This window comes from Coregonus lavaretus (genome assembly GCF_964263955.1).
Source record: "Coregonus lavaretus genome assembly, contig: HAP1_SCAFFOLD_353, whole genome shotgun sequence".
Taxonomy (NCBI): Eukaryota; Metazoa; Chordata; class Actinopteri; order Salmoniformes; family Salmonidae; genus Coregonus; species Coregonus lavaretus.
This window is the reverse complement of record NW_028162578.1, coordinates 164857-178494: the sequence shown is the minus strand read 5'-3', so window position 1 is coordinate 178494 and position 13638 is coordinate 164857. Positions and strand designations below refer to the sequence as shown.

Below are 13638 nucleotides of genomic sequence, written 5' to 3'. Positions count from 1 at the left end.
GGCAGACCAGTAGAAACTGGATCAGCAGCATGACAAGGTATCACGTCCGGTGGAGCATGTATCGATACTGATAGGATCGAAAGAAGGGGAGCGCTGCTCTCGGATCAGTTTTGTCCATTCAAATCTTTCCTTAACATTAGAATTATTTCACAATACTGACAACGGATCAGCTTCTAGAAAGATGGAAGACATTTGATAGAATTTTCACGACACGACCACTTTGCCTACTCTTCATTATTGCCTAATATAATGGAATGCATATTTCTTTAACCAATTCTGATGGTTGCTACAAGCCTAATTTTGACAATATTACCATTATACCAACACACTCTTCACACCCGTTTAACAACTCTAAATAGCTTTGGCAAAAAAAACATTTGTCTCTCTGAAATGAAGCTATTAAGTGATCGATTTTAAACAAACACATGTCTGTCATTGAACAACACCATGCCATGATTAGCTAGTGAGAAAACACAACCATTTATTTGATCATTTCTTTAAACAATAGAAGCTAATTTACTAACATTTCTGAATATGGATATATAGCGTTTTGGAATGAAACTCTTCTTATGTTTCTCCATCTGAGCTCAGAGTAGATGAGAGACGTAATGTTTGTCTCTGTTGTGTTGAAGCCCAATCAAGCAGGAGAGACCAGCCTCCCCTGTCCCCAGCTGTGTGTCCATGAAGAGTGACCTGTCTATGAATCTTCCTATAAAGTTTAGAGAGGGAGACTTTTCTACTGAACAAAGGTAAGAAGAACTCATGGGTCATGGTCAGTGAGTTAAACAACACTGTCTCTAGTCATTTCTCCTCTCCCATTTTCCCATTTCTTTTTGTTGTTTTCATAATCCGTAGGCTAATCATTTTTTCCATTTTCATAGTCCTGAAACAATATTAAACAAACACAACATTCCCTCCCTGTGTGTGTGTGTGTGTGTGTGTGTGTGTGTGTGTGTGTGTGTGTGTGTGTGTGTGTGTGTGTGTGAGTGTGTGTGTGTGTGTGTGTGTGTGTGTGTGTGTGTGTGTGTCTGTCAGTGAGTGTGTGTGCACTCCCTGGATGAGGAGATGTAATTTACCCTTACCTACATGTAAATATTACCTCAACTACCTGGTACCCCTGCACATTGACTCAGTACTGGTACTCCTTGTATATGGTCTAGTTATTAACTCAACTATCTGGTACCCCTGCACATTGACTCAGTACTGGTACTCCTTATAGCCTCATTATTACATCAACTACCTGGTACCCCTGCACATTGACTCAGTACTGGTACTCCTTGTATATAGTATAGTTATTACATCAACTACCTGGTACCCCTGTACATTGACTCAGTACTGGTACTCCTTGTACATAGTCTAGTTATTACCTCAACTACCTGGTACCCCTGGACATTGACTCAGTACTGGTACTCCTTGTTTATAGTCTAGTTATTACCTCAACTACCTAGTACCCCTGCACATTGACTCAGTACTGGTACTCCTTGTATATAGTCTAGTTATTACCTCAACTACCTGGTACCCCTGGACATTGACTCAGTACTGGTACTCCTTGTATATAGTCTAGTTATTACCTCAACTACCTGGTACCCTGCACATTGACTCAGTACTGGTACTCCTTATAGCCTCGTTATTGTTATTTTATTGTGTTAATATTTCCTTTTTTTATTTAGCCAATTTTTGTGACTTTTTAACTCTGCATTGTTGGGAAAGGGCTCGTAAGTAAGCATTTCACGGTTAAGTGTACAACTGTTGTATTCGGGGCATGTGAAAAATACAATTTGATTTGATTTGATGCGCATGTACAGAAATACGTCATTGGGTCTAATGGTCGTCTTGTGTTGAACTGCACATGTGCAGGTCGTCAAATCAAAGGCACTCCTTCCATATAAATTTGTTTTTGACTAACATGAAAATGTGTCAGTTTGTTAAACTACTTAAGACAGAACATTTTCAAAATTGACAACTAAGGAAGTCATTTTTACCTCTCATTGACTTCTCAAACCCTGGCCTGGTCTGCTTCATATGCATTCCCAGAATATTTTTTTTTACATCAGCAGTTGTCACAAAGTGCTTATACAGAAACCCAGTCTAAAACCCCAAAGAGCAAGCAATGCAGATGTAGAAGCACGGTGGCTAGGAAAAACTCCCTAGAAAGGCAGGGACCTAGGAAGAAACTTAGAGAGGAACCAGGCTCTGAGGGGTGGCCAGTCCTCTTCTGGCTGTGCTGGGGGGAGATTATAAGGTCAGATCATTCTTCAAGATTTTCAAATGTTCATAGATGACCAGCAGGGTCAGATAATAATCACTGTGGTTACAGAGGGTGCAACACGTCAGCACCTCAGGAGTAAATGTCAGTTGGCTTTTCATAGCCGAGCATTCAGAGGTCGAGACAGCAGGTGTGGTAGAGAGCAGGTTCGGGACAAGGTTGCACGTCCGGTGAGCAGGTCAGAGTTCCATATCCGCAGGCAGACCAGTAGAAACTGGATCAGCAGCATGACAAGGTATCACGTCCGGTGGAGCATGTATCGATACTGATAGGATCGAAAGAAGGGGAGCGCTGGTCTCGGATCAGTTTTCTCCATTCAAATCGTTCCTTATAATTATTTCACAATACTGATGACAGATCAGCTCCTAGAGAGATATTACCACCTACGGCTGCAAATATTGAGGCGGCTTATTCTAAATCACAGATTTGGCACATCATTGGGCACATGTTAGGCTACACATCATGAAATATATTGAGACAAATTACAGACCATAGTCTACAAGTAGCAAAATAGAACTCAATTGATTGAACATGAAATGTATTTCAATATGATTGAAATAGGACTATAGCCTACTGTTTATATTTTAAAGCAGTTATCTTGGTTTTCATATGAAGCATCATTTTATACGTCGCTTGTTTGCATCAATTGCAAAGACATTTGCAACTTTGTATTTGTAGTCAACTTTGTTCTGAATTTATCTGAGGTCACAGAGAGACGGATGAACCATGTGATTCTATGTTTAGCGGAGATCTTCTGTGTATAAAGTGACGTGGGAGGGCAAAAAAGCATCTAACGACGCACTTGGCTGTTCTACAAGTGGTCTGAGGCAGGTGTTAGAATATGAGCGTTTTCAAGTGCAACGTTAATAACGATGGTTTTGGGAAACAGCTCAGAGATTTAACAATGCTCCTACAAAGGTTCTAACGATGAACTTGGCCTTAAAATGCTTTTGGGAATCCGGACCCTGGATAAAAAACATCTGCTAAATGTTAAATGACTAAATGACTAAAAAATAAACGTAAATGTTTTACATACAGATCTCATATTACTGTATTTATTATTATTTTTTAAATACATTTAAATATTGATGTCACAAGTGTATCATTTCTACAGTTCTTAATTACTTAGTACTACTTATTTCTCTGAGAGTGAGGCAGATATATAGCATTTTGCAAAAAAAAACATTTGTCTCTCTAAAATTAAGCCATTATTTGATCGATTTTAAACAAATACATGTCTGTTATTGAACAACCCCCTGCCATAATTAGATGGTGAGAAAACACAACCATTTATTAGATAATTTCTTTAAACAATAGAAGCTAATTTACGAACATTCTGAAAATGGATATATAACGTTTTAGAATGAAACTCTTGTTATGTTTCCAAATCAGAGCTCAGAGTAGATGAGAGACGTAATGTTTGTCTCTGTTGTGTTGAAGTCCAATCAAGCAGGAGAGACCAGCCTCCCCTGTACCCAGCTGTGTGTCCATGAAGAGTGTCCAGTCTATGGGTCATCCTATAGTGTTCAGAGAGGGAGACTTTTCTACTGAACAAAGGTAAGAAGAACTCATGGGTCATGGTCAGTGAGTTAAACAACACTGTCTCTAGTCATTTCTCCTCTCCCATTTTACCATTTATTTTTGTTGTTTTCATAATCCATAGGCTAATCCTTTTTTCCATTTTCATAGTCCTGAAACAATATTAAACAAACACTACATTCCCTCCCTGTGTGTGTGTGTGTGTGTGTGTGTGTGTGTGTGTGTGTGTGTGTGTGTGTGTGTGTGTGTGTGTGTGTGCACTCCCTGGATGAGGAGATGTAATCTGATGTTTTGTCCACAGAAACCAACAGGAGAGATCAGAGTCAGAGATTCTCAGTGGTCAGACTTCCCAGAGTCATCAAACAGACCTGGCCTCCATATTCAGTGTATGTGGTCCTGTTATGTACTTTTGTTTTTGTTTACCTCAAGTAAATTTGATCTGTAAATCATTCATTCATGTGTTAATGAGAAAGCATTTTGTCTCTTGCTTAACTTATTTACTTGATTTATTTCAGTTGCTTGAAGAGAATATTATGACATTTGTGAAGAACGAGCTGAAGATGTTCAAGAGGATTCTTAGTCCAGAACTCCCAGAAGGCTTTGAGAGTCAGAAGCAGGATAAGGAAGTGGTGAATGCTGAAGATGAGAAGCAGGAGAGCATTGCCAGAGAGGGGGCTCTGAAGATCACACTGCACGTCCTGAGGAAAATGAACCAGAAGGAGCTTGCTGACACACTGGAGAAAAGTAAGAGCTGTCTACCTCATGTTGAATGCTGTTTTAGAACATTTAAAAGCTGTAGCTAAAGTACAGCTAAAGTAGCTGTGTAACTAAGTGATATTGTAGCAGCCTTAACACAACACCTAGTGACCTCATCAAGTAGCAGCAGGGATGTGTTGTGTTGATTAATTTAGACAGAGAGAGAGAGAGAGAGAGACATTTTTACAATTTAAAATTTTATAACAGTCCTAGAATACTGTAGGCATTAAAACTGACGTAATATTAATATCCTCTGTGTTATTTCTTCATTCAGATGAGCTTGCTGTGATTTGCCAACGTGAACTCAAATCTAATCTAAAGAAGAAGTTTCAATGTGTATTTGAGGGGATCGCTAAACAAGGAAACCCAACACTTCTCAATAAGATCTACACAGAGCTCTACATCACAGAGGGTGGAACAGGAGAGGTCAATAATGAACATGAGCTGAGACAGATTGAGACAACAACCAGGAAACAAGCAAGACCAGAGACTGCAGTCAAATGTAACGACATCTTCAAACCCTTAACTGGACAAGACAAACTCATCAGAACTGTGCTGACAAAGGGAGTCGCTGGCATTGGAAAAACAGTCTCTGTGCAGAAGTTTGTTCTGGACTGGGCTGAAGGAAAAGCAAATCAGGATGTCCAATTTGTATTTTCATTCCCTTTTCGGGAGCTGAATTTGATGAACAGGGAAAAACACACTTTGATTGAACTTCTCAATCACTTCTCAAAGGAAACCAAAGAATCAAGAATCTCCAACTACGACAAGTACAAAGTTCTGTTCATCTTTGATGGTCTGGATGAGTGCCGACTGCCCCTAGACTTCCAGAAGAACAAGATGTGTTGTGACGTCACAGAGTCAACCTCAGTGGATGTTCTGCTGACAAATCTCATCAAGGGAAATCTGCTTCCCTCTGCTCTCCTCTGGATAACTACCCGACCTGCAGCAGCCAATAAGATCCCTTCAGGGTGTGTTGACCAGGTGGCAGAGGTACGAGGGTTCAATGACCCACAGAAGGAGGAGTACTTCAGGAAGAGATTCAGTGATGAGGACCTGGCCAGCAGAATCATCTCACACATAAAGACATCAAGGAGCCTCCACATCATGTGCCATATTCCAGTCTTCTGTTGGATTTCTGCAATAGTCCTTGAACACATGTTGAGTACAGACAAGACAGAAGAGATGCCCAAGACTCTGACTGAGATGTACTCACACCTTGTGGAGTTTCATACCAAACAGAAGAATGAAAAGTATCTTGGGAAAGAAGAGACAGGTCCACACTGGAATAAAGAGAGCATTCTGTCACTGGGAAAACTGGCTTTTCAACAGCTTGTGAATGGCAATCTGATTTTCTATGAAGAAGACCTGAAAGAGGCTGGCATTGATGTCAATGAAGCCTCAGTGTACTCAGGATTGTGCACACAGCTCTTTAAAGAGGAATGTGGGCTGTACCAGGACAAGGTGTACTGCTTCGTGCATCTGAGCATTCAGGAGTTTCTGGCTGCTGTATATGTGTTCCTCTCATTCATCAACAACAATGAGAATCTAATGGCCAATCCGCAATCAACGGCCAAGAACTTCTTTGCGCTGTTCAGAGACAAGCCTGAAGTTACTGTCTACAAGAGTGCTGTGGATAAAGCCTTACAAAGTGAGACAGGAAACCTGGACCTGTTCCTCCGCTTCCTTTTGGGCCTCTCACTGAAGTCCAATCAGAAGCACTTACGAGGTCTACTGACAAAGACAAAAAGCAGCTCACAGAGCCATGAAGAAACAGTCAAGTACATCAAGGAGAAGATCAGGGAGAATCCCTCTCCAGAGAGGTGCATCAATCTGTTCCACTGTCTGAATGAACTGAATGACCATTCTCTAGTGGAGGAGATCCAAAGCTACCTGAGATCAGGAAGTCTCTCAGAAGAAGAACTGTCACCTGCACAGTGGTCAGCTCTGGTCTTTGTGTTGCTGACTTCAGAAAAGGAGCTGGATGTGTTTGACCTGAAGAAATACTCCAGATCAGAGGAAGGTCTTCTGAGGCTCCTGCCAGTGGTCAAAGCCTCCAGAGCTGCTCTGTGAGTACATAAAATGACATTTAAGTACTAATCATCAGGAAGAAATATTCAGTTTAGAGACAAATATGTATTATTGAAAAACATATTGAATCAATGCATTGATCTTCACATTAGTATAACAATATGACCATACAATTCTAGGAGACGGAAGATGAATCTATATGTTGTTTAAGAGAATAAACCAAATGCATCTGCCATTGTCCTTCTACACTACTGGTGTTAAATTAACAGTGTGTTCGTGAAATCATGATGATCTCTTTGCAGAGTGTCATTCTGTGGAGTCACAGAGGAAGGCTGTGCTTCTCTGGTCTCAGCTCTGAAGTCAAACCCCTCACACCTGAGAGAGCTGGATCTGAGTAACAATGACCTGAAGGATTCAGGAGTGAAGCTGCTCTCTGCTGGACTGGGGAATCCCCACTGTAAACTGGAGACTCTGAGGTCAGTATTCCTGTATTTGGTCAACAAGTGATAACTGTTCACCAGATCCACATGTGTTTACCAGGCACACATAGTCCACAACATATGTGTTTGGACAGTGAAGCTTACAGTTTTACATTTGGTGCTATGCTCCATCATTTGGGATTTGAGATGGAATGTTTCATATTAGGCAACAGAACAGAATGTCACCTTTTATTTGATGTTAATGGTGAGAGGTTAGCATGTTTTGTTGTAGCCTCTGTAACTTTCTCACTCATTATTATTCATGATTCATTCATGATTTGTCTTAATCATGGGATCATCAGGATTAATTTAGTAGTGTTTAGAAACCTGTTATCTACTCACTTAGACAGAAAATTACTCCAGTCATCATCCACCATTCAGTTACTATCGGGCAAAACACAACCCAAAACACAACCAAAACAAACTGAAAATGCAACCAACATGTTTGGAACAAAAACTAAACTTTAATGCACTATAAGTGAATTGGTCAGAATACTTATGACTTCTTCAAATAGGGGGACTAGATACATAAAGTGCTTTCATTTCTAAATGGTGAAACAGATATGTATGAAAATACCCTCAAATAAAAGATGACATTATATACTGTCACCTCATATGAAACATTTGATCTCAAATCCAAAATGCTGAAGTACAGAGCCACATTTAAAATGTTAGCTTCACTGTCAAAATAGATATGGTGTGGACTGTATACTCAATACAATCTAAATCTGATACCTCACTGTCTGTCTTTTGACTGATACTGCTTTTTAAACTGCTATGGTCAGTCTACTCAAATATTTGTAATATACATTTTTCTCTCTACAAGCAATATTATGATAATTTCTAATAAAAATACAATCATTTATGAATAGATATGGCAGGTTTCAGGACACTGATATATCTGAACATGTAAAATGTTGTACAATTACTCACCACCAAAGAATAGCAGTGTGGTTTTAATATGATTTGACTCTTTGCAGGCTGTCAGGCTGTCTAGTCACAGAGGAAGGCTGTGCTTCTCTGGTCTCAGCTCTGAAGTCAAACCCCTCACACCTGAGAGAGCTGGACCTGAGCTACAATCACCCAGGAGACTCAGGAGTCAGACTGCTCTCTGCTGGACTGGAGGATCCACACTGCAGACTGGAGAAACTCAAGTATGTAGAGGGTTTATGTCAATGTTCATATCAGACATGTTGGAGTTATCAGGCTAGTTAAGACAAACATTCTGACCACCACTTGGACTAAGTTATATAAAGACTGTGTGTGTGTGTGTGGGTCCGTGTGTGTGTGTGTCTGTGTGTGCACGTGTATCAGTACACACACTGGACACACACACAAACACACTGGACACACACACACACACACACATTGGACACACACTGGACACACACATACTGGACTCACACACACACACACACTGGACACACACACACACACACACTCTCACACTGGACACACACACACACACACTCACACTGGACACACACACACACTGGACACACACACACACACACAAACACACTAGACACACACACACACACACTGGACACACTGGACACACTGGACAGACACACACACACACACACACACTGGATACACACACAAACAGTGGACACACACATTCACTTGACAAACACACACAAACTGGACACAGACACAAACTGGACACAGACACACACTGGACACACACACACACACACTGGACACACACACACACACACACACACACACACACACTGGACACACACACACTGGACACACACACACACACACACACACACACACAAACAGGACACACACACACAAACAGGACACACACACACACACACTGGACACACACACACACACACACACCACACACACACACACACACACACACACACACTGGACATACACACACACACATAGACAAACATTCTTACCACCGCTTGGACAAAGTTATATGCTGTGTGTGTGTGTGTATGTGTGTGTGTGTGTGTGTGTGTGTGTGTGTGTGTGTGTGTGTGTGTGTGTGTGTGTGTGTGTGTGTGTGTGTGAGTTCAGGTGTATCCCTCAATGACTGTCTGTTCTTCTGCTTACCGCTACAGTGTGGAACATGGTGGAGAGAACACAATGAAACCTGGACTTAGAAAATGTGAGTGTTGACTGCTGGGAAGAATATGACTAAGAATAAGTCTTAATTCAAGTGAAGTCAAAGTCAAAGACCACCATCATTACTTACTTGGTCATATTAAATATCAGCTGTAGTTCTACAGAAGCACAAATCAGGGACACTGAAGTTTACAAAGAGTTGCTTTGACAATGTGTGTGTCTGTGTATGTGTGTCACGCCCTGGCTCTGGGGACTATTATATGTTGAGCCAGGGTGTTAGTTTCTATGTTTTGTGTTCTATGTTCAGGTTCTAGTTTGTGTGTTTCTATGTTGGCCGGGGTTGTTCCCAATCAGAGGCAACGTGTATCAGCTGTTGCTTGTTGTCTCTGATTGGGAACCATACTTAGTCAGCCTGTTTGGCACTTGTCATTTGTGGGATCTTGTTCTGTGTAAGGTTTGTTTTGGTGTTTAACCTTGGACTTCACATATCGTTATCGTTTTGTTGTTTTGTTGCATAGTATAAAGTACACATTAAAAGAATGTACGCATATCACGCTGCGCCTTGGTCCACTCATTATGACGATCGTGACAGAAGATCCCACCAAAACAGGACCAAGCAGCGTGTTCAGGAGCAAACGCCGGGTAAGGAGCTGGAGAAGTTGGCGATGGCCCAGGTGGGCCAATGGTGGTCCTGGGAGGACATGTTCGCGGGCAAAGGGCCATGGGCAAAAGTTAAAGCCCTGGCGAGAGAGGAGGTACGGCGCCAACAGTGCCGTCGTCGGACAGGAGAGAGGCAACCCCAATAAAACATTTTTTGGGGGGGGCACACGGCGTGGACGACGGGGATGCTGGAGGCAGCTACAGGGCGAATCTGCAGAATAGGAGAGGAGGCCACCAGGTTACGGGGGCTATTGGTCATGAGGGAGCAGGAGTTAGTTGGTCAGAGGGAGGAACTACTGGAGGCGATAAGGGAGAAGGAGAGTGTAGAGGCACGGCGAGAGGAACTGAGTAGGCAGCAGAGGGAGCGGAGGTTTATGAGGAAACTCAGTCCCGCTCCTCGCACCAAGCAAGTGGTGTGTGTCACCAGTACGGTCAGGCCCGTTCCTGCTCCCCGCACTAATTTAGTGGTGCGTGTTCCCAGTACGGCCCGACCCGTTCCTGCTCCCCGCACAAGGCCAGTGGTGTGTGTTCCCAGTACGGTCAGGCCCGTTCCTGCTCCCCGCACTAATTTAGTGGTGCGTGTTCACAGTCCGGCCCGGCCCGTTCCTGCTCCCCGCACTAAGTTAGTGGTGCGTGTTCCCAGTACGGCCCAACCCGTTCCTGCTCCCCGCACTAAGTTAGTGGGGCGTGTTCCCAGCCCGGCCCGGCCTGTTCCTGCCCCTCGCACCAAGCCTGTGGTGCGCGTCGCCAGCCCGGCCCGGCCTGTTCCTGCCCGTCGCACCAAGCCAGTGGTGCGCGTCGCCAGCCCGGCCCGGCCTGTTCCTGCCCCTCGCACCAAGCCAGTGGTGCGCGTCGCCAGCCCGGTCCGGCCTGTTCCTGCTCCCCGCACCAAGCCAGTGGTGCGCGTCGCCAGCCTGGTCCGGCCTGTTCCTGCTCCCCGCACCAGGCCAGTGGTGCGCGTCGTCAGCCCGGTCCGGCCCGTTCCTGCTCCCTGCACCAAGCCAGTGGTGCGCGTCGTCAGTCCGGCACAGCCCGTGCCTGTTCCACCGGTGCCTGGTCCGGCACCGGTCAGCTGCTCCACACCGGAGCCTAAGCAATCCGCTCCACCGATGTCCAGTCCAACTCCAGCTAGCGACCAGACCAGAAGAGCTACGGGGGGGTAGCTAGAGAGTGGTGGTCACGCCCGGAGCCGGATCCGCCTCCGAGGCGGAATGCCCACCCGGCCCCTCCCCTGTTGGGTTTAGTTGGCGCGGTCGCAGTCCGCGCCTTTGGGGGGGGGGGGGGGGGGGGGGGGGGTACTGTCACGCCCTGGGACTCTTTATGTTGAGCCAGGGTGTTTAGTTTCTATGTTTAGTGTTCTATGTTCAGGTTCTAGTTTGTGTGTTTCTATATTGGCCAGAGTGGTTCCCAATCAGAGGCAACGAGTGTCAGCTGTTGCTTGTTGTCTCTGATTGGGAACCATACTTAGGCAGCCTGTTTGGCACTTGTCATTTGTGGGATCTTGTTCCGTGTAAGGTTTGTTTTGGTGTTTAAACTTGGACTTCACGTATCGTTATCGTTTTGTTGTTTTGTTGCATTGTATAAAGTACACATTAAAAGAATGTACGCATATCACGCTGCGCCTTGGTCCACTCATTATGACGATCGTGACAATGTGTGTGTGTAATCAATTGGAATAAGTGTGTTTTTTGTATTACCATACAGTATAACATATGATCATTGAACAAATCTCAAGCTACCTAAACTTCTCCTTTTGATACCTAGAAACATCTACATTAAATTAATTAGTGAAAAGTGAGTTAACATTCTAATGTGAATGATGATGATTTCTAATATTGTGTCTGGTTTCATCCATCAGATGTCTGTGATCTCACACTGGACCCAAACACAGTAAACAGACTCCTCTCTCTGTCTGAGGAGAACAGAAAGGTGACATGTAGGAGAGAGGAGCAGCCGTTTCCTGATCACCCAGAGAGATTTAAGGACTGTGGACAGGTGCTGTGTAAAGAGGGTCTGACTGGGCGCTGTTACTGGGAGGTAGAGTGGAGTGGGAGAGAGGCTGTTATAGGAGTGGCATATAAAGGAATCAGCAGGAGAGGAAGGGGTGATGACTGTTGGATTGGATGTAATGACAAGTCCTGGAGTCTGATCTGCTCTGACAACAGTTACTCTGCCTGGCACAATAATAAATCCACTACCATAGACGTCCCCTCCTCCAGCTCCCACAGAGTAGGAGTGTATCTGGACTGGCCAGCCGGCACTCTGTCCTTCTACAGAGTCTCCTCTGACACACTGACCCACCTGTACACATTCCACTCCACATTCACTGAGTCCCTCTATCCAGGGTTTTGGGTTCATGTTGACTCCTCAGTGTCCCTGTAAATAATAACCTTGGTAACACTGACACACACACACACACACTGGACACACACACTGGACACACACACACACACTGGACACACACACATACACACTGGACACACACATACACACTGGACACACACACACACACACTGGACACATACACACACACACACACACACTGGACACATACACTGGACACACACACACTGGACACACACACAAACACCGGACACACACACACAAACACCGGACACACACACACACACACTGGACACACACACACACCGGACACACACACACACAAACGACACACACACACACTGGACACACACTGGACACACACACACACACACACACACACACACACACACACACACACACACACACACACACACACACACACACACACACACACACACACACACACAGACACACACACACACATTGGACACACACATGCTGGACACACACACACTGGACACACACACACTGGACACACACACACTGGACACACACACTGGACACACACACCGGACACACACTGGACACACAAACACTTGCCACACACTGGACACAGACACACACTGGACACACACACACACACTCACACTGGACACACACACACACCGGACACACACACACACCGGACACGCACTCACACACACACACACAAACTGGACACACATACTGGGTACACACACATACACACACACTGGACAAACACACACACACACTGAACACACACACACTGGATACACACACACCGGACACACACACATGCTGGACACACACACACAGGAGACACACACACTGGACACACACACACTGGACGCAAACACACACACTGGACGCACACACAGGAGACACACACATATTGGACACACACACACACACACACTGGACACACACACACACTCTGGATACACACACACTGGACACACACTCACACATCTTCCTATAATAGTGAGGACCTTGACACAGGACCTTCAAATGAGGACCATCATTTCTGATAGAATTGGAAACAAACAGACTCCTCATTCCAGCACTAAGTGTCCAACAAACACAGACATCACTTCAAAACCTGATAAACTCCAATGAACAAATAGACATGCAGGGCACCAGTCTAGTGAGGACCAGTGGTTGCTAGGCAGTTTCTGGATCCCAGGTTCCAGAACAGCTTCTATCCCAGTTCTATCTGCCTGTTAAATCAAGCAACCTAAACTGTTTCCATCAGACTTTTAGAACATCACTGAATTTTTTTTTCCTTTTATGATCTTTTACAACTTTGCATGTTTTATTGATGTTCTTATGATATATTTTACTGTTTGTGTGTACGTACCACAGGAGGTTGGTGAGACCTTAGTTGGGGAGGACAGGCTTGTAATGGCTGGAGGGGATTGAGTGGAATGGTATCAAATACATCAAATACATGGTTTCCATGGTTTCCATGTT

General features: G+C 44.3%; 1 protein-coding gene and 1 long non-coding RNA gene across 2 annotated transcripts; both read left to right on the top strand.

Moving 5' to 3' along the window:
* The first annotated feature begins 3788 nt into the window (after positions 1-3788).
* LOC311119154 lies at positions 3789-4851 on the top strand. Its single transcript, XR_014611916.1, has 3 exons — positions 3789-4191; positions 4321-4549; positions 4836-4851. It is a non-coding gene; the product is annotated as an uncharacterized lncRNA (long non-coding RNA).
* A 10-nt stretch (positions 4852-4861) lies between these two features.
* LOC311119144 (NLR family CARD domain-containing protein 3-like) lies at positions 4862-12636 on the top strand (the record flags this gene model as incomplete). The annotated part of the gene is made up of 2 exons (XM_084193889.1): positions 4862-6601; positions 11662-12636. Coding segments are annotated over 2 exons (2283 nt in total), but the record flags the coding sequence as incomplete, so codon positions are not given.
* Positions 12637-13638: the final 1002 nt, after the last annotated feature.